Source organism: Tachypleus tridentatus, chromosome 9, assembly GCF_004210375.1.
Source record: "Tachypleus tridentatus isolate NWPU-2018 chromosome 9, ASM421037v1, whole genome shotgun sequence".
NCBI classification, from domain to species: Eukaryota; Metazoa; Arthropoda; class Merostomata; order Xiphosura; family Limulidae; genus Tachypleus; species Tachypleus tridentatus.
The window spans coordinates 131,249,448-131,270,428 of NC_134833.1; the positions used below are offsets into that span (position 1 = coordinate 131,249,448).

General features: G+C 31.6%; 1 protein-coding gene across 1 annotated transcript in view; it reads left to right on the forward strand.

Moving 5' to 3' along the window:
- LOC143227488 (uncharacterized) overlaps nt 1–20,981 on the forward strand; it is a 457,070-nt gene that overhangs the window by 278,058 nt on the left and 158,031 nt on the right. Inside the window, 18 exon segments of the mRNA XM_076458930.1 lie at nt 1,390–1,647; nt 5,130–5,273; nt 5,982–6,239; nt 7,517–7,660; nt 8,629–8,883; nt 9,647–9,790; nt 12,004–12,258; nt 12,379–12,522; nt 13,161–13,236; nt 13,902–14,077; nt 14,995–15,138; nt 16,071–16,325; nt 16,586–16,729; nt 17,614–17,871; nt 18,128–18,271; nt 18,586–18,843; nt 19,117–19,260; nt 20,462–20,713. Of these exon segments, the coding sequence (XP_076315045.1) occupies nt 1,390–1,647; nt 5,130–5,273; nt 5,982–6,239; nt 7,517–7,660; nt 8,629–8,883; nt 9,647–9,790; nt 12,004–12,258; nt 12,379–12,522; nt 13,161–13,236; nt 13,902–14,077; nt 14,995–15,138; nt 16,071–16,325; nt 16,586–16,729; nt 17,614–17,871; nt 18,128–18,271; nt 18,586–18,843; nt 19,117–19,260; nt 20,462–20,713 (3,453 nt within the window).

Below are 20,981 nucleotides of genomic sequence, written 5' to 3' on the forward strand. Positions count from 1 at the left end.
AAGCATATAATCTCAAAATGTAGATATAAGTCATCTACTGTGATTTTATGTTGACTGTGGTTGTCACCTGATGGGCTGATTTGCAAATCAAAATTGTTTTAGTATAACATACTCAATTTTGTGTAGTACTTCTTCAGACTGCATATTTTTCTACAAAATTCATTCATGAAGTCAGACAAAAAGTAATAATTAGACAGAGGTACTTTTGGAAACAATTCTTTTACAGTTTAACTATGCATTATAAAATTAATGTATGTGTTTTTTCAAAAACTTTTTAATTTTTTTGGTAAGTATTTTTTGTTGTAATTGTAACAGTTGTTATTGAAACTGTGTGTATAAATTAAATTTTAATTTATGTTACTTATAAAGTAACAAATTGTTTACTCTAAACTTTAGACCCCCAGTGACTCAGTAGTAAGTCTGAGGGTTATAACACTGTAAACTGGGTCCTGATGTCCTTGGTGGGCACAGCATGGATAGCTCATTGTGTAGCTTTGTACTTTACAACAAACAAACTGAACTTCAGAATTTTAAGAAAATATTATCAGATAAGATAGGGAAAATAAGACTATTGTTGTTTTGAATCTAAAGAATCAAATGAGTGTACAACATATATAAAAATGATATTATTATTGTCTTTAGTCACTTACCTAATAAATCATTATAGAGTTTCACACATGCAACAAAAACATACAGTTCTAGTACTAGTAGTAAGCAGATTAGGCAGTTAAGGTCCCAAGCAGCTGAAGGAGCCACTCATTTGCAGGAATTGTTCTTCATCATAACTTCGATTTTTGCCTTTCTTAGTGTTGTACTCATTAAAAAAAAAGTGTTTACAATGAAAGCAATCCAAAAACACATATCTCAGTAATGGATGGATGCTTCAAAATTGTATCAGTGAGGTATTTCTCTGCCAGATACTTATGCAGTGCATGAGTGCTGGGTGGTTTCTAAGTGTAGTATGCACATAGTGTTAATGATTTGAGAAAGATACCAGCATTGTGTTTTTATGTGAGTGAAATGACTTTTCAGCATATTTATAGATATTTTTATTGGTATATTTTTAGTTTGTTGGAATATTACAATTAGTATTTTTTAGGAAATGTGTGAATAATCCAAATATATTTGTGCCTAGAGTCTCCAGTGGGCTAGTACTACCCATGAGAGACCATTGTTGTTTTCAACCAACTGTCTAATAATACAGAGTAGTTTTTCAACATATGAAAATGAGAGAAATCTTGGTGTAATGATGATTTCTTGGACGTTTTTGCATTTAATTGTCTTGTTTTAAAGAAATGCTTTACAAAAATTAGCTGCAAAGCAGTGAATATTCTTTATAGCATATTTGAAGTAAATGTGTAATACATCTTTCACTTTCTAACATTTTAGCTAAACAAAGTGTGGTCCTGGAGACCCACTACCCTGAAGGCCTGGAGAAAATTCAGCATTTCGAAGATAGTTCTCACTACCAGCGGGCAACTTATGAGGAGACTATTGTCACTCAGCGACCACAATTTATCGAGCCTCTAGTAGGTAAAGAGATCCTGGTGGAGGGGCAAAGTGCCCACTTTGAAACCCGACTAGAACCTGTTGGTGACCCAAACATGATTGTTGAATGGTACTTTAATGGATACCCTCTTACAACTGGTGAGCCAAATATAAAATTTAGTTTTTAACTAATGAAATAAAGAAATTTTGAGGCTTCATGAATAGATTTTCTGGAAGTGGAAATTATGGTTTTACTTTCAATAGAATATTTTATAACAGTTCTAATTATGTATATTGATAAATTCAAATTATTCTTGTCCAATGCAGCATACCTATAAAATGCCATACTGATTCATGCCGTTCTCATAATTTATTTACTAACTTGTATTTTTTATGACAAAAGGATGTTCTGAGATGATACTTCACCTCTGTAAACAGCTTGATTTTTTTGCATATCTCCCTGTGAGACATTGTGGGACCAATAGAACATTTCGTGGATCTGTTGTTCTTGGTTATGTATATTTTTTATCCTCTTTTTGAGGACTTGTTGTGACAGCTCAACCATGCCAATATCAAAATAGAAGTCCTCTTATCTTTCCTCCAACAGAATCTCAGTCCCTTCACAGATGCTTCTGTGTTGGGCTGGAGTGCATCTCTGAAAAATGGCATGGCTTTGGACATTTGGATTTGAAGATTGTTTATTCCATATCAGCATACTCAAACTTTTCACTGTCAATTGGATATGTTGTACCATATGTTAGGGGATATCTGCTCCAAGAATTTTGCTTCTGCACATTGGACCAGCTGTTTTGGGCTCTTTTCCATCAGGTTTATCTCATGGTATATCATGTAATAGGGGTTCTAAACTTGTTGGTGGGTTGCCTCTTATGCTAAGACAGGATTTTACATATGAAGTAGTCTCTCCAACTTCAGGCGTTTCATTGAGTTTGCTCTTAGTTGGGCACATCCCTTATTAATACCTTTCCACTTCTGTAAATCCCAAATTTCCCATGTTCTGGACTCACATTCCTCATCCTTTGATTATGGCAGTCAATATTCTAAGCCACAACTTGTCTCAGCTTTTCCTATATGCCAATCTTCCTCTTCATCCTGTAACTTGCATCCAAGATTTGATACCTGATACTCCTTGTTGGATTTTGTTGTTGATCCTTCTTTGATTGACTTAGACCTAGTTTTTCTGTTTTGTCAATTGGCATCCAGGCTTCCATCTTTTTCTGTCCCATTACTATTCTTTCTTGCTCAATCACACACATCTCTCTTTCACCCAGTGTGAGATTTATCCAGTTCATTTTGTATATGACCATGCAGGTTTTCTTAACTCATTTCTGTCATTCTCTAACTCTGTTTATCAACAGAAGTAGTAGGTTTCTGATGTTTGTCTGTCTACCACTCCCCTCATCTGAGCCATATTACTGTGGCCTGTGTTTTAGCCTTTTTTGCTTGGTTGTTTGATCATAGATTGCTAGTTTCCATTGTTGCTAATTATTGGGCAGCTTTATCAACTACATTTCACCTTTCCTGTTATTGGCAGTTTTTCTTCCCCTGTCCTCTTTGTGTTGTTCATCTCCTTCTTTCTTTACTGACCCTTCTCATTCTATTCCTAATTTGGACCCTAATATGATTTTACATGATCTTACATGTGCTCTCCTTGAGCTGTTAGTTTCATGTCCTTTATCCTATATTTCTGTAAAGATATATTTCCAATGGTGGTGCCAGGATATATTTCCTTGGATGTTGTCACTCTCATACTTATTCACATTTTGTTATATCAGATTCATCACCTGTTTCAATGTTTTTTTTATCTCACTTTTTCTGGCTCTTGAAGAAGATTCTTCAAGTTGGCATGTGGATAACTTTGCACACATTTTTCTTCTGTTATCTTTATAATTTGGTTGCTTCATTTCTTGTGGAATTTCAGTTCCCTCTAGTTATTGTTCTTCAGTCTACACACTATCTTTGAGAAAGATAAGTACATGTTCTTCTTTGTAATCCCTTTTCCTTTTATATGATTCCACCAGGTGACTGTTGCTTCCCAGGATATGCTTCTTTCCCAAAATTTACATTGGAGTAAAGGTAATGGAAAGCACTCAAACTATCCACCTACTGTTGATATAAATGTTCTACAAAACCATAAAGTTATTGTTGTGGCATTAATTTTACTCAATTATTCAATCCAGATTATACTTCCAAGTATAACCCTGGAAAAAGCTAGCACCAGGAAAGTGACTGCCCATTTCTTTGGCTCATACTTGTTGGCAGGCATCCATTGGGAATATGGGTGTTTTTCTGAGTCACCTGAATGCAAATTTTTCCTTTTCTTCAAGTAGGGCACAAGAAACTCTTGTTACTTACCAGTTCGTAATCATTTGGGTTTAGCCCTTGGAGAGTTCCTCACTGAATGTGTACAGCAAAATACAGTGAGAAGTAGAATGATGGTAGTACTGGCTGTTTAGTGCAGGCCACCCCTCAAACAGCTTGTGTGCCCTTCTCCTTTAGAAGGATGGGTTCTTCATCTCCATCCCAGTCTGTCCAGTTGAGTTTAAGTAAAACATATTGTATAGTCTAAATGAACCCTAGCCACCCTCTTCCTGGCTAATTCCTCTTCTTCCTTATGAGCTCTTACCTCAAGTATACCCCGATAGAGGCAAGATATAGTCTTCTACAGGTATGTCCCTATAGAGCCTCTGCCATTGAGTGTCACATTTTCTGGGCTTTCTCAAAGCATATGTCTAAGTTTAATGTTTGTACCATGCTCTTCTCCACTTCACTATGGATTCTAACTGTTCTGTGTGAAAAGGTGAGGAAACATCTGAGAGGTTAACATTTTCCTTACTTGAAAATGTGTTTTTGATAGATTCTCATCTTCACATATTTTCCCACTTGTCCTTCACACTTCTGGTGTGTTTTCTTCTTATCTCATTTAAGAATAAGGTTAATTTGAGCACAGGTGCTCAAATTTCATTATTTTTATTATTATTTCATTTCTTTTTGTATTTACTTATTTAAAACATGAGATGAAGAATTCCTAAAATTTTTCTAAAGTAACTACTGTTTTAAAAGTTACAGTTTACATGCCAAACTTATCAAAATATTAGAAATCAATATCCTTAAAACTTATGTTTAAAATCAGGTAAATTATAGATGTTGTTTTGCACACCCATCTTAATCTGTTCATTTTGGACCAAAAAAACGGATCAGAGGCAGGTAAAAATAGCATTTGAGATATATTTTTTGTTTTCTATAAGTTACTGCAAAAGAGGTTTTTCATTCAATAACAGAATTTGTCAGTTGGGCTGGATAATGAAAGACAAAATTTCATTGGAACTATTTCTATATATACGATCTAATACTTTAGAAATTATGGTTTGCAGTGTAAATGAACCTATCTTCAGGTGATTTTTATCACAACTTACAGGCTTATTGGTTTCTAATGCTTTGCCAGCTTTTTGCATGTAAACTGTAACATTAAAGTATTATTCTGCTTGTATAACTTTCCAGAGAAACGTTTTTCTTACCATCCAGTCTAACTGTTGAGTCCTGGTAATTATTCTTTTGTTTAACCTGTATGAATTAAAGTTATATGAAGTTTTTTAGTTTAACATTTATTGTGTCATATACAGGTCACCGATTCAAGACGTACTTTGATTTTGGGTATGTGGCCCTGGACATATTGTATGTATTCCCAGAAGACAGTGGAAATTTTACAGTCAAAGCCAAAAATGCTCTAGGAGAAATCACCCAATCAAAAACAATAAGAGTTCAAAGTAAGGCGACCTTAAAATATTCTGATTAATTTGAAAAAATGATAATGCATTATTAAGGTGCATTCTTTGGCTAGAAAGTATTTTTTAAAAGTAGTTTTGCAGTTTTTGGAACCTTAAGTTGTATTTCAACCTGTGTTTTGTTGTTGTTTTTTTACCAAATAAAGCAATATTTATTTTTTAGTTTACAAGGAAACTACAAAGTACATTAATAAATATTCTATATTAAAGGGATTTAATAATAATATTTTGTTAGTAAAAACATATTTTTCGTTGGCAAATGAAACTGCTAAATACCCTTCTAAATGTAAGTGGAATTTATATGCACTTTGGATATTTATTCACTAGAGTTAATAACTCATGACAACATACAAATAAAATTTTAAAAATATCTGCATAGCAGCAGAAATTTAAAATCCTTATACAATGTTACTATTAACTCTGTATGATATTATCAATGAAACTACATCTAATGGGATATACTTGATATATTCCTGATAGCTTCTTTTATAGATACACATTTTATCATATATTTAGGATGGTTTAAGGTCTTTTTCCATATTTGATTTAGCAGTATTTCATACCGAATTGTTAACATTTTTTGTTTACTTTTCCTCCAAGTCCTAAAGATTGATTTATTAGTAGATTCAGTTTATTTATATAATCATAATTCTGATAAAGACATGCTATTATAATATTTGTTTTCCTTAGGTAAAACTGCTGTTGACACAACAACAATGCATGAAGTTGGGTTAGAACAGATTGGGTACTTGGAGCGACCCCACTACCAGGAACCTCAGCACATGATCGAAGAAAAATCCAAGTCAAAACCCATTTTCACTCATCCACTTCACAATCCTAAACCCTTACGAGAAGGAGAACGAGTTCATTTAGAATGTCGATTAGAACCTGCTAATGACCCAACAATGAAAGTAGAATGGTTCTTTAATGGAAAGCCTCTAAAATCAGGTACAGCTGTGTTTTATAAAACTGTGATTGTAATATTTGCGTGTGTTCAATAGATCGTATTTTTTATAGGCAACCTGGATGACTTATGCTATTTACTTTATTTTTTGGAATCATTGAGAATGTTTCAAGTGAGAAATATTTCAATCCACGACATATGTTTAAGTTCTATCATTTCATATCGAACATATTTACATTCTGAAGCATATGATAAGTACGTGTATGTAGTTTATTGATTTAACCAATTTAAGTAAGCTCATCTTGTACAGTTTTTGTCTCTGAAGAAACGTCAGTCACACAACTATCAATGAAATGAGTAAGTGCTATTAATCTGGTTTGCATGTACAGGGGTGAGCTGTCATGTAAGTGACCTGTTAATTGGTCCTATCTTATTTATCTTACCTTCATATATACACAGTTTACAATCAAAATAAACACAACCACAGCTTTAATTGTATTAACAAGATGGTTGATAACTGGTCATCAGCTGTTGCTTGTTGCAATTTTGAAAATGAACAGTAATCAGCAATCAACTTGAATATTAGTACTAAAATACAGTGGAGTGCCATTAAGCTGCGGACCAGTAAACCGCGAAATCGCTTAAGCCGCTGTAGCAAGTCTTGTCCCAAAATTTTTGATGTATTAAATCTACTACCTGGCTTTTTAAAGTTTCTCACACTCTCCTTGTCGTTGACACTGACATGACAAATGTGAGTGAGGGTTATCGGGGCTCACCACTAATTTAAGAACGTGTAAAAATGCGGCTTACGAATTTAATCCTGGCTTTATAACTTCAAGGGGATATTTAAAAAGGATTTGCTTTAATTTGGGAAATAAATAAAATTTGGTCGTTTGTGTTAAAACGACACTTGTCAATTGTATCTGAATAGTCTATACATTAATATTATAATGATCACGCAATGGCCCGGATGAGGCTCCTCGGCGGAGCTGACAGCAACTTTGGCTTTTCAGTCACAAAGGTTTAAGCTGCGGACCACTTAAGCCGCAGTTAAGCAGGTTGACCCCCCCCAAATACCGTGGCTTAACGGCGCTCCACTTCACATCACATTCACACTTGTTCTAAATATTTCAAATTTTCACTTTCAGAATTTGACACTCAGAGGTATTTGAACTCTATTTCTGAAATACTATGGATAATTTTATAGTTTGTATTAAAACATATATAATTTCCTAGAAAGTGTATTTATTTTAATTAAAATAACATTTTTTATTTATGGAAACACTTGTAGATATTTGATTATTTTCTTATATTTTAACAGGTAGTAGATTCCAAACACGATATGACTTTGGATTTGTGGCCTTAGATATCTTAACAGCCTATCCTGAAGATGCTGGAGAGTATACTGTAAGAGCCACCAATCAACTAGGGTCCTCCCACACTAGTGCTATTGTAAAAATTTATGGTCAGTGAATTTTTACTGAAATAATAAAATATCTAAAACAATTTATTGATTTTAAGAATGTTGAAGAAGATAAAATTCATTGTAAATATGGCAAACGTGTTAACCTCATCTATAATATAACCATTTAATTGTATTATTAATGAAAAATATACTATTTTTCTTAACTATGCATGTAGTTTCGGTAATATCTTTTCTTGATATTTAACTTTAAAGTGATAGATAATGTTGATACTGGAGAGGCTTATATATATTAACATCACTCATCTGTTACTAACCTTAAGAGATGAGTGCAGCCCAGTGGTTAATATGCCGGACCATGGGTCTGAAGTTCTGCAGTTTGTGCCTTGTTACAGCCAAAATAAAAAAAATTGTGCTTCTCATTTTGGGGCTGTGGATTTTTGCAAGAGAAACAGTCAAATTTCACTATTCAGTCTGATAGAAGTAAAATAAGAGCTAGGGATGAGTGATGATGACTAGTTGCCTTCTCTTTAGTTTATCACTTTAACAGCTAAGAGAGAAAACCTTTGTGTAGCTTTGAAGGAAGGGGGTTATGTATATTTCACTCATTTGTTACCGACCCTAAGATGATGGTTACACTTTATACTGAAGAACTTATACCTTATCCATTAAGGACACCTAGTTATTATTTATAAGAGAAAGATATTTTTAATATTACAACTGTGGATGTGAAATTGAACAAATTCAACACATTAAGTATTGTTTTTTTTATGAAATAAGAAAGAGGAGTATTTTTAGAATGATAATTAAAATAATTAATATAAGAAGAATAAACATTTAAATTTTTTTCTTTTTTTAAAGAAACCTATGGATATGTAAATATTAACTATATGCTTCTGAAGAATTTGAGATGTACAAAATAACCTTTTTAGCTCAGTTATTGGGATTCTTTGGGATTTAATGAAAATTTCCAAATTTTTTATAACTCAAAATATTCTTAATTCTGATAGGAAAATCTGCAATAATTTTGGAATCTCAGCATCCAGAAGGATTAGAAAAGATTCAGCAGTTAGAACATGCCAGTCGCTATCATCGTGCCATACAAGAAGAAACCATCATCACCCAAATGCCAACTTTTACTAAGCCATTACATAATATTGAAGTAATTGAAGGCACTAACATTCATTTGGAGTGCCGTTTAGTTCCTGTTGGGGATCCTACAATGAAAGTGGAATGGCTGATCAACAATGTTCCTATTAGGATAGGTAAATAAAACCTGTATAAGTTTGCTTTTAAATTGAAAACTCAAAGAATTTTCCAAATTTATCTTAGCACCTGAGAAAATTATGACTAGTGCAAGCATGTTGATGCACCAGTCACAATGTAGAGAAGCTTTGCTTTAAATGATATACTGTTGAGAGTCATTAATAGTTAAAGATTAAAGTCATTGCACCTGGTAAACTATGGTAAAAAATCAAAAGTGAAAGGATGTGTAAAACTCTTAATAAAAGCATCAGGTGTGAAAACATTTCAGTAGCAATAATAAAAAAAACATTTAATTGATTCTTATTTATTTTGGAATAAAAATATACTGAAAAATTTATTTTTGGCCTCAATTTAAATTGATTTGAATGTTGAACTGGATTATTTGACTTTGGAGCTGTCATGAGAAAAATTAACTTTATGAAATTATTTTATGAGTGTACCATAAACAGAGATTGATATATTTTATTATCAGGTTATTAGAATTAAAATGCATTGCTTAAATTTCTTTGCTGTATCATTTTATGTCTCAATGTGTATATATACTTTTTATGCTAATATTGTGGTTTCTCAAATTGAAAAAGCTAAGATGGAATCTTTAAATGAAAGTAATGTAAAAAGCAACACAGTTTTTTCAGGTGTCTTTGTATCCTATGTGTTGTATGCATTGTACCTCTACACATAGATTAGTGTAGAATTTTGCTGATTCTTTCTAGTTACGTTTTATGTTTAACCACTAAATAAATTGTTTTATTCTTGTTTTAGGACATCGATTCCGACCAGCAACTGAATTTGATTATGTTGCATTAGATATTTTAAGTATTTATCCAGAAGACAGTGGAGTCTATACCTGTAGAGCCACAAGCAGTTTGGGACAAGCTGTCACATCCTGTTCTGTCAAATGTATAGGTAAGTAACCAGACTATAAATAAACAGGAACTGTGCCAGTAGCATAACATAAAATTCTGCCCTTCTCGTACGATATATGGTAGTGTGTAGCTTAAGTTAATCAGTGCAGGTAGAGTCTTTTCTCATGTAGCACTTTTTAAAAATAAGACTCCAAACAATATTTAGGCATCTACTACTCATCACAGAACATATTTCATTTTTAATTTATATCAAAAATAAATAACAGTTACTTTAACAAGATCATTTCAATTGTTTTTACTCATTTTCTCCCAAGTAATGAAAATATGTAAATTCATTATCTGATCTTTAGCATGGAACTGTTTTCCATAAAGTAGTTCTCGTCTGTCTGACCAATGAAGACCCAAAAAACTAGTTCCTGCTTAGTGTTTTAAGACTGAAGAATAGCACACCTTTTTACATAATAATTTTTTTTTTATTAAAGATAAGGTTGGCTTCTTATAATTGTTTGGGGTGTAAATACCTTTTTTAAGGTTTTTCATCCAACTCATGCTTGTTCCTACTCTGTATGTAATGTTAACAGTTTTGTTAGTCTTTCCTGGGTCATAGAACTCCTAATGTGGTACGTTATCAATTTCAGTTTTGAAAAGGACCTTTTTGTATGCACCATCTAATCTACTAGAGAACAAAGGGCGAGGCTACTAGTGTAAAATAATATTAAAAACTCTGGACAATGTTTTGCTACCATGACAGTAGAAAAACTGAATAATCAATAATTTCAAATAATTTTATATTATTCTAGAAGGTAGAAAACTCATGATAGGCTCACAAATCACATTAATTTGTGATATTTGCAAAGTTCATCAAAATATTTTTTTGGATGTTGTAAGTGCTTTTTAATAAACTTGCACTCAATGTCTTGTCTAGTTGCAAGTGAAAGTGTGATAGCTTTAATTTGTCTATACTGCTTTCTAAAGCTTGTAAAGATTTTGTTGCAACATTTATCATAATAGCAAGTAGAAAAAGGTCCATGTCCTTAGATTGAAAACATTTTGATATAGTGTTTACAGATGTGATATTTTCAAGTGAACTAATTTCCCTATAACTCCCAGATAGTCCACTTAATAACAGCAGATTTGACCAGAAATCTCTGTTTGATAACTTGAAGGTTATAAATTGTGTGAGAAATGAACAAATTGGAAAGTTTCAGGCAGGATAGACATTATGTGTTTTGGAAAAGAAAGCAATAAGAACAAGGTAATCTGGATAACTTTCTGGACCAGGTGTTTATGCTGAAACTGGACACAAACTAAATAAACAAAACATTCTATATCACTAAAGCTTGTAGAAATTGTATGATATGCTTACAAACAACATAACCTCTATCACTTTGTATTACACCACAACCATGAGCAGAATTCAAAGGTCTCCATGCATTTTGCAGTGAAATTGTTTCTGAATATCTATCTTTTTAGGCTTAAACATGAACTTATTTGGTTCTTTCATTACACCAGTAAAATGGAAGCATGAAATTGGAAGAACATCACGTTTGTACATCCAATATGTTGAATCCCGTTTTTCAGTGTATGGTGGAGAGCACATTGCTTTTTATAATTGTATAATAAATAAAAATAAAGAATTCTCAGACACAAAATTTAAATCAATCATGATTGATTTCTAGTCAGAGTTTTTCTAGAGACCTAGGGAATGAAGACCCATTGTACAAGTCGTCTTTGTATAATATATTATGATTTCTGTTGATTATTGCTTGTAAATGCAATAAGACCTTTCCTGAACATTGCAAAACATAGTGTAATTAAAAAAGAAATTAAAGTGGCATTTCTGTATGCATTATAGATAAAAAAACAAAAAACATGGTTGCCCTTTCAGCCATTGAGGCATTATATGTGATAGTCAATCACATACTATTCGTTGATAAAAGAGTAGCCCAAGAGTTGGCAGTGGATGATGATGACTAGATACCTTCCCTGTAGTCTTACACTGCTACATTAGGAATGGCTAGTGTAGATGGCCCTCATGTAGCTTTGTACAAAATTCGAAAACAAACAAAAGAATTAGATAATAAAGTGTGTGTTCCTTTTTTTTGGAAACATTGTTTATTAATGCAAAGAAAGAAAATAATAATTTTTTTAACAAATTAAGTTTAAATATCGTTTAAAACATACTTTTATTGTAATATTCAATTACATAATTAATACAGTTATGAACTGGTTAATAATTTTATTTTTGTTTAGCCAAAAGTCAAATTATATTTGAATCACAACAACCTGAAAGCTTAGAAAAGATACAGTACCTGGAGGATACAAGCCGGTACAAGCGAGAAACCATGGTTGAAGAAGCCATAAAAGTTATTCCAAAGTTTACTAGCCGTATGCATGATCTTTCTCTGCGAGAGGGCCAAGAGGCTCATCTTGAATGTCGTCTTGAGCCAGTTAACGATCCATCTTTAAAAGTTGAATGGTTCCGGAATGGAGTTTCTCTTCCAACAGGTAGATGCATCTCAGTTATTCCTTACATGAGTTATTAGTTTGGAAATTAAATTTAAAATAGACTGTTATGTTTTAATAATTTCTATTTCAATTTTGTATGCTTTTCATTTGTTTATGCAGGTCACAGATACCGTCCTTTCCATGACTTTGGATATGTAGCACTGAATATCTTGTCTTTAGTACCTGAAGATTCAGGAACGTATACTTGTAGAGCTACAAACAGCATGGGAACAACAGACATATCTTCCACCATTAGATGTCAGAGTAAGTTTTAGTGTTGAAGTGTTTGAAAAATTGCTGTAAAAAGTACATACAAAATCGATATAAAGTTTTACAAAATATAAGAGAAATAAAGATTATTCTCTGACAGTTTTATTGAAATAGTTAATTTTGTATTGGATAACTGTTATTTAATAGGAACATTAAAGTATTTCTTCAAGTAATATTGGATCACATTAAAAAAATAACTTTGTTACCTGTCAACTTCATTATATTTATGAAAGGATCATGACAAGGTATTAGTTGTTAAACATGAAATATAAACTTTATTTAAAAAATGACAGTTGAACTGAAAACAAGTTACCATTCTGTTTGAAGTGGGGAGAAAGTGTATGTAATATATCTTACCACATAAAGAGAATATTTAAATGCTTTTAAGGTGAAACAATCATATCTATATATATTTTACCAAATAAGAGAACATTGCTTTCAAGATTAAACAATAGTTTTGCTCTATAATGTAAAAAAAAAAATTAAAACATCAGAAATGAAACTTCGTTCAAGATAATTTGCAAGTATTGTATTAAAAGCCTGGAACTTACTATAGAAATGTGTAGAGGTCGTTTTTTATAGGGTTAAAGAAGAGAGAAGAATGAACATAACTCTGTATTTTTTAACTTCAGGTAAAACATCAATAATCTCAGAAACTCAACATCCTGAAGGCTTACAGAAAATTCAGAAATTGGAATCGTATGCAAAGTGAGCTCTGTTTTGTACATAAAATGTTTATCTTTTTAAACATGAAAACAATATAACAGGAAGAACATTGATCTTGGAAAATAAGTTGTAAGACATAATATTGAATGTTGCTCTTATTTTTAGTGTCTTCCCAGTGGGACAGCAGTACTTTTACAAACTTACAGTGCTATAATCCAGGGCTATTTTTCATACAGTGTACACAACAGATACCTCAGTGTGACTTTGTTTGAAAACAACCAACTTTGGTTTTAGTTAATGAGTGACACATAACTGCACGCTTGTGCCTTGTACTTATTATAGTCTATAACAGAATACTTATCTATTTTATAGTGCTAAAAAAACCAATACAAATTTGTGTTTTGACCTATAGTCAACATAAAACTACTTTACTAAAAGGATGATAAAGTTTTAAATTAAAAAAGTTTTAATTTTTCTTTGTAAAGAAAGTTTAAAACTGACATATCAGTCCTCATTAAGAAAGTGTAATATGCTTTCTTTTTTCTTACTTATTACAAAACACATAAAGCTATGCAAATGGATGATGTTTTAATATGTATACTTTGTTTAGTTCTACATAATTTTGATTAAGTGAATTTATTATAAAATAGCTGGAAAATATTACTAGGAATTCCCACTGAAGAGTTTGTGTTTTGTTTATGTTAAAGGTTTACAAGACAGGAAGAAGAAGAAGCCACTACTCAGGCTCCTGTGTTTACCAGTCCACCTCGTAGTGTGGAAATAGAGGAGGGTCAACGAGTTCACTTTGAGTGTCGTTTGATTCCTGTTGGTGACCCAAAACTGAAAGTTGAATGGTTTCAAAATGGAAAACCTGTTAAAATGGGTAAAACAACTTCTTAGTTATATATATGCAAATTTTTTGGACAAATTTGTTTAAATTACATATTATATAATTACAAATCTAACTTTAGAAATGTAAACTGTTTGATACAATGACTGTAGAAGAAATACATTAATAAAAGGTTATAGATTTAAATCATATGATAATATCCAAATTACTTGTATTTATTTATTTGTTATATGTGAGATATTTTTTCCAGTAAAATATGCAGTACTTATTTTATATGATATATCATATAAATGTTATTCTTCTCTGTGGCTGTAGTGTTCATTGTTTATAATAATAACTTACATCCATCCTTATATCATGAAAAAAAATTAAGTGCATTTTCAGCTTTAAATTGATGTATATGAGCATGCTTTTCTATATGTGTTTATCTGCTTGAACTCCTTCCATCAGTTATCATAGTGAACTATTTAAACACAATTTCCAATGTCTTTTGTAAGAATATGATAGTATGTACTTAAAAAGGAGTGAAAATAAATTTAATGTAATTTGGGGCTGGACGTAGCCTAGTGGTTAGCATGCAGGACTCTGAATCTGAAGGCCCTTGTTTATTAAGATTAATCACATAAAACACAATGTTTATCTGTACACATCTTAAAAACTTTTGTCAAAAGCTATACGTGTTTTGATATGGAGAACTTGTCGAAACATGTAGAGCGTTCTCAATATGTTTTTAAACTTTGTACAGATAATCATTGTTTTGTTTAATTGATTTTAACAGAAATATATAAGTCTGATTATCAATGAATAAAGGTGGTGATACTTAATTTTAATGAATTTGTTTGAATCTTGTTTTTGAATTATAAATTACTTAAATATTTAAATTCAAAATATTTTTTGTCTTCAAGAAAATTGTAAAACAAAGATGCTTATGAATTATAATTTTGTTCCAGGCTCACGTTTTATTGAGACCCATAGTTTTGGTTTTGTGGCACTTGATATCATGTACGCTTATCCTGAAGATGCGGGAACTTACACATGTAAAGCAACAAATGCTCTTGGAGAAGCTGTCACATCTGCTCAATTACGATGCTATGGTAAGTCAGTAACTAAAACATGTAGTAAGAACAAGGACATTTTTTTTTTATATTTGTTATAATAGAAATGAATGTTAGGCATAATCAGAAAATGTCATTATTTTTCAGAATAAATTAATTATTATTTGCTGTTGAAATTTGTTTTTCAAAGTACTTTTTGAGGTCTATTTGTAATTCTAAGATAAATGTTTTTGTGAAATGAAATATCACCAAATAAATACTTCCTGATTTTAATCTCCAAATAAATAAATATTTTTTTTTATTGTGCTTTAATGTATTTTGCTTAAGAATATGATTTTTATAAATCTAAGCCTAATCTATGCATGGTAGACAATTAGCTGTAGATTAGGCTTTCTTAAAGGATATACCCATTCACACAATCTTATAAAAGACTTAAAGTATAAAATGCTATGTTTAGGTTACTCATATCAACTTTTCATTTTACCAAATATACACATTAATTGAATGGAGTGACCTCTATTGGAGAAGTAATATTAGCTGTAATCTGAATTAATAAAGTGTGCTTTCATGAAATGTATCAGTTTTAGATGTGTCAATAAAATTTTTGCTCAAAAAGTTATCGGTGAAGTGGCAAAATTAATTAGATTCAGACCCTTACAAATTTGAATGTGAGGTATCAGACATTTTCTCTGCTTTAACATGAACTGTTGTGAAATCAGTAATGTAGGGTAACATGAAAAGTTGATAACTGTGACATCAAATTCATAATACCACGTTAAATGACTCTCAGTACAAGGTTGGGGAATGCACACTTTAACTCTCATCTATGCACATAGGGTTAAGCAAATTATTTATTATATACTTTGAGTTAGAAGTATTATTGCTTTTAGGAGAAGTACTTACTTGAATGGGGAAGTTGTTAAAATGATTTGTTTCTGTCTGAATTTTTAAGTAATTCAAATTTTTTTCAGAAAAAGGGAAACTGGTCCTTGAATCTCAACAGCCAGATAGTTTGCAGAAGATTCAAAAACTAGAAGACAGTGGTCACTACCAGAGGACTGTTTCAGTGGAAGAAGTTACTACTCAGGCTCCAGTGTTCACACAACCCATGAGAAACTTGCAGTTACTAGATAACCAAAGTGCTCATTTTGAATGTCGTCTTATCCCAGTTGGAGATCCCAAATTGAGGGTGGAATGGCTTTTTAATGGCATGCCTCTTATGCATGGTTAGTGTCTTATTTATTTATGAAAGGATATACAAAATATTTTTGTTTTATATTTGTTAAAACAATATTCAGTTTTCAAGTACATTAAAAAGCATAATTAAATATTTGCTATAAAACTGTTGAGTTGTAGTGTGAATGTGATTGTTTTTATACTTATAAATATATATGTAAACAAATTTTAAGAAAAGGAATAATTTAAAACATGACTGGATACGTAGTAGTTCTATGTTTTCTCTGAAAAACCTATTTAATTTTTTCAGCTTCTCGTGTTACCACTATGCACGACTTTGGATTTGCTGCATTAGACCTATCTTATGTGAAACCTGAAGACAGTGGTACATACACATGTAAGGCAACAAATGATCTAGGACAAGCCGTATGTTCTGCTACTTTAACTGTGAAAAGTAAGTTACCATATTTTTGAAAAAAACCAACAAAAACTGTTATTATAAATGTAAAATGGACTGCTCCAAATTGCATGTATCATTAAATTTTAGGGTGGTATACTTATGTAAGAACAGGTTTAATTTTAACTGTTAATTCTGTGGTAGCAGTTTACTTAAGAATCGAAGTGACTGAAGTGTTTATTGCTGTATAACTTTCAATAATATGAGAGTCTTTATGTCTATTGACATAATCTATGGATTAGGTAAAATCACATCAAGGTTAAATACTAAACAATATAATTTTAAAGCCAGATGACACATGAACGTAAAGATAAGACTGAAAGCTAAAGTAAAAAAAGATAAAACGAAGAAAATTGAAAACATAGATCATTTATATTCCAATTAAATTGCCAAGTGAAAAACTGATTGACAGAAATTCTACAATATACATTATAAGAAAAGAGTTTACATAAATATTTTAAAGTTTAAAGATATTTCAGTTTTGACTCTTTCGTTTTTTATGTCCAGGTAAATTTTATGTCCAGGTAAATGAGACTTTATGTCACCCTAGTAGGAGGATTGCTGTTTTTGAGTAAAAGGTTTCAATGAAAGTGAAATATAGCAGACAAAAAATATTCAGCTATTATTTGTATACGATTCTAATTGAAAATTTAAATGTGCTATCTAGAGATTTATGATCAAAAGATAGCAACAACAGTCTCTTATAATATTTCTTCACTGACTGTGATTATGAGTCATTTTACTTTATGAGGCTGCTTAAAGTAAACCCTATCATTAGATATTCCTTTCTGGCCAAAACAGTTTTGTTTTAGTTTAGTTGAGAAACATTATATTCCATACAAATGCAGAGCTGATGTTTACTTTTGCTGTTCATTATTCAGGATCAAGTAGCTTGCTGCTAGAACCACAGCAGCCTGACAGCCTACAGAAGATTCAGTATCTGGAAGATTCAACCAGACGTCAAAGGGCAGTTACAGAAGAAATAATGGTCTCCAGTAAACCAGTATTTGTTACACCACTACGGGGACCTACTAAGCTTGCAGAAGGCCAGAGTAGTCACCTAGAGTGCCGAATTGAACCATATCCTGACCCGACCATGAAAATTGAATGGTTTTACAATGGTCAGATCCTGAAAACCGGTAATTTAAAAACATTTAATAATTTTATATTTTGAATCACATCTAGCAAAGTGTAAAACAGTTTAAACAGTTACAACTAATAGCGAAATTCAAATGAATTACTCTAATTGTAAGTTGTATTTCACTGCATGTTTTGCTTGTCAGACACAATCTATCTGTGCAGAAGATTCTTATAAACTCATCAAATTGATGTTTATGTGTAACTAAACAACAGTGAAATATTAAGTGGTTTTAAAGTTTGTTAATAATCTCCTAGGCCATCGCTTCCGTACAATGTATGATTTTGGATTTGCGGCTTTAGACATTCTTTCAGTTAATGCTGAAGATTCAGGTGAATACATGATCAAAGCAACTAACAGCTTGGGCACCTCTACTTCAACTGCAGTTATACAAGTAACAGGTAATGAGTTTTTTTTTTATGGAAAAATTTTTACTGTTATTATAATTGTTAAATTAAAAACAGCAAATGTTTCATCACTTATCTAGCTTGATAGTTAAAAATAATTAACGTTTTTCATATCAAAAATAATAGTTTCATTATTGTACTTGATTAAACATGATAAGATAATGTCAAAAAGTCTTATGTTTCTTTTTAATTAAAGAATTTAGCTTCATATATTTTGAGTTTTTAGGCACTTTTTTCTTCGTTATTTTAATTTTAAGGATATCAGTCAATTTATCTTTTATAAGCATGCACATAACGTTTATTTGTAGGCAAGAGTGGATTAATTTTAGAACCACAACAACCTGACAGCTTGCAAAAGATTCAGTATCTGGAAGATGCTAGTCGCTTCCAAAGAGCTACAGTTCAAGAAGTCGTACATGATGAACGTCCAGCTTTTGGTAGACCACTTTACAATTTAGAAAATTTAAATGAAGGACAGAAAGCACATCTCGAAGCTACACTGACTCCAGTTACTGATCCTAATCTAAAGGTTGAATGGTACTTCAACGGTCGTCCAATTCAACAAGGTGAATAGTGGTCATTGTGTATGCAGTATTTAAACATTTAATTTTGCATTAAATTTTTCATCTTCTTTACATTCTCTAGGATGAAATAATTATTGATAAATTTGTTTTTATTGGAAAATCAAGATTTCAGCATCCATGTAAGAATAAATTAATGCTTGATCAAATCAGATCTAATTGTACTTTATGAAAAAGTGAATTAACTTATTTAAATAATACAAAAGACATTTTAAATTAGCTTAAGAAAGAAAAGTGCTTACTATTCTTTTTTTTCAGGTCATCGCTTCAAAACAACTTGTGACTTTGGATATGTAGCCCTTGATATTTTGTATGTCTTACCAGAAGACAGTGGTACCTATATGTGTAAAGCCAGAAATAATGTTGGTGAAGCTGTAACGACATGCTCTTTAAGAGTCAAAGGTAAGGGCTGCAGTAATTATCAGATTTAAATATTCTATTACTTTTCCTTGACCCAGCCATAGCGAGGTGATTAGGACACTCAACTTGTAATTAATGAGGGTCGCAGGTCTGAATCCCCATTACTCCAAACATGCTCGCCCTTTCAGCCATGCAGGCATTATAATACGATGGGCAGTCCCACTATTCATTGGTAAAAGAGTAGCCCAAGAATTGGCAGTAGGCAGTGACAACTAGCTATCTTTTCTGTAATCTTTCATTGCTAAATTAGATATGGGTAGTGTAGATAGCTCTCGTGTAACTTTGTGCACATTTCTAAAAACAAAGAAACAAACAATACTTTTCCTGCTTATGTTTTGGGTGAGTAAAAATTAGTGAATGGTTTGATATGAAGCAAAAGCTGCTGCTTAGAGACTCAGAACACAGCATTCTACTCAAAACATAAACTTTTTCTGTTTAGTCATTGCAGATTCTTATGTATGTATGCAAAGAAAAATAATTTATAACCATTATTTACTTTTATATGTTTTGTTGTATTCAATGTACGATATTGCATTTCTCCTTGAAGTTAGAAAATAAGTCTTTTGCATGTAATATGAATATCTCTTGCTAAATATAACAATATGGTGTGCACTGTTTTGTTACATCCAATATTATATTTATAGTTCTTGAGTGCTTTACAAGGGGATAATAGATTCATTACAATAAATTGTTAAATTAGTCTGTGAATTACATCGATGAATTATACTTAAAAAATGAAATTACCTTGGCATTCTCTGATGTTTTAGGCATTTTACCCTCACTTTGCAAGTCACGTGTTCAAAGCCTCATTGCAAAGATGCTTGTCCTATATGGTTGCCAAATGAGCCAGCCACCTGGGTGTAAATATTGTTGCCTCACAAAATTACTGACTGATTTGAAATTATTGGGACTAGAGTCATAATGAAATAAAAAAGAAAATAACACGTTTGAATTCAGATATTGATTTAATGTTTTGAAAATATTTGGTTTTGTGTTCAACTAACTGATTTTCAATAACACATGTATATCTATTAATCATTTATGATATTTTAGACATAATTCTGAATTACTGAAAGTGTTATTACTATGCTGGCAGTTTATATATTTGTTTATATGTTTTTACATTATTGTTATCTATTGTATGACCAGTGCTACAGTTTCTTATATTTTCTTTGTTTCTTAGGTAAAAGTGGAATAATTATGGACACTTTGCATGAAGAAGGTTGGGAGAAAATCAGAGAGCTTGAAACTTCCTACATAAAAAAGGCAGAGGAACCAGTCACACAAATTAGCCGTCCCGTGTTTTTAACTCCACTCACTAGCCAAGAGAATATTAAGGAAGGCCAACCTATTCACATGGAATGTCGTCTTGAGCCTATCAATGATCCCAAGCTGCAGGTTATGTGGTACATCAATGGCATGGAGATTAAAGCAGGTTGATAGTTTTTTAGTTTATGTATTAGCATCATTGACTTTTCAATGCAGTGTTTTATGTTACATATATGTAATTTATAAAATTAAACTTTGGAAGTAATTGTTTTTATTATTACCCACCTAATACGTCTGTATAGAGAGTGTGTAATATATATGCTTTAATAAAACATATTTAGTTTAAATGTGTGTTGTTAGAAGTTTTATGTAATCTACAATAATCAATTTATCAAGACACTTTTATTTTCAGTAGACTTCCCAGAAATATAAGC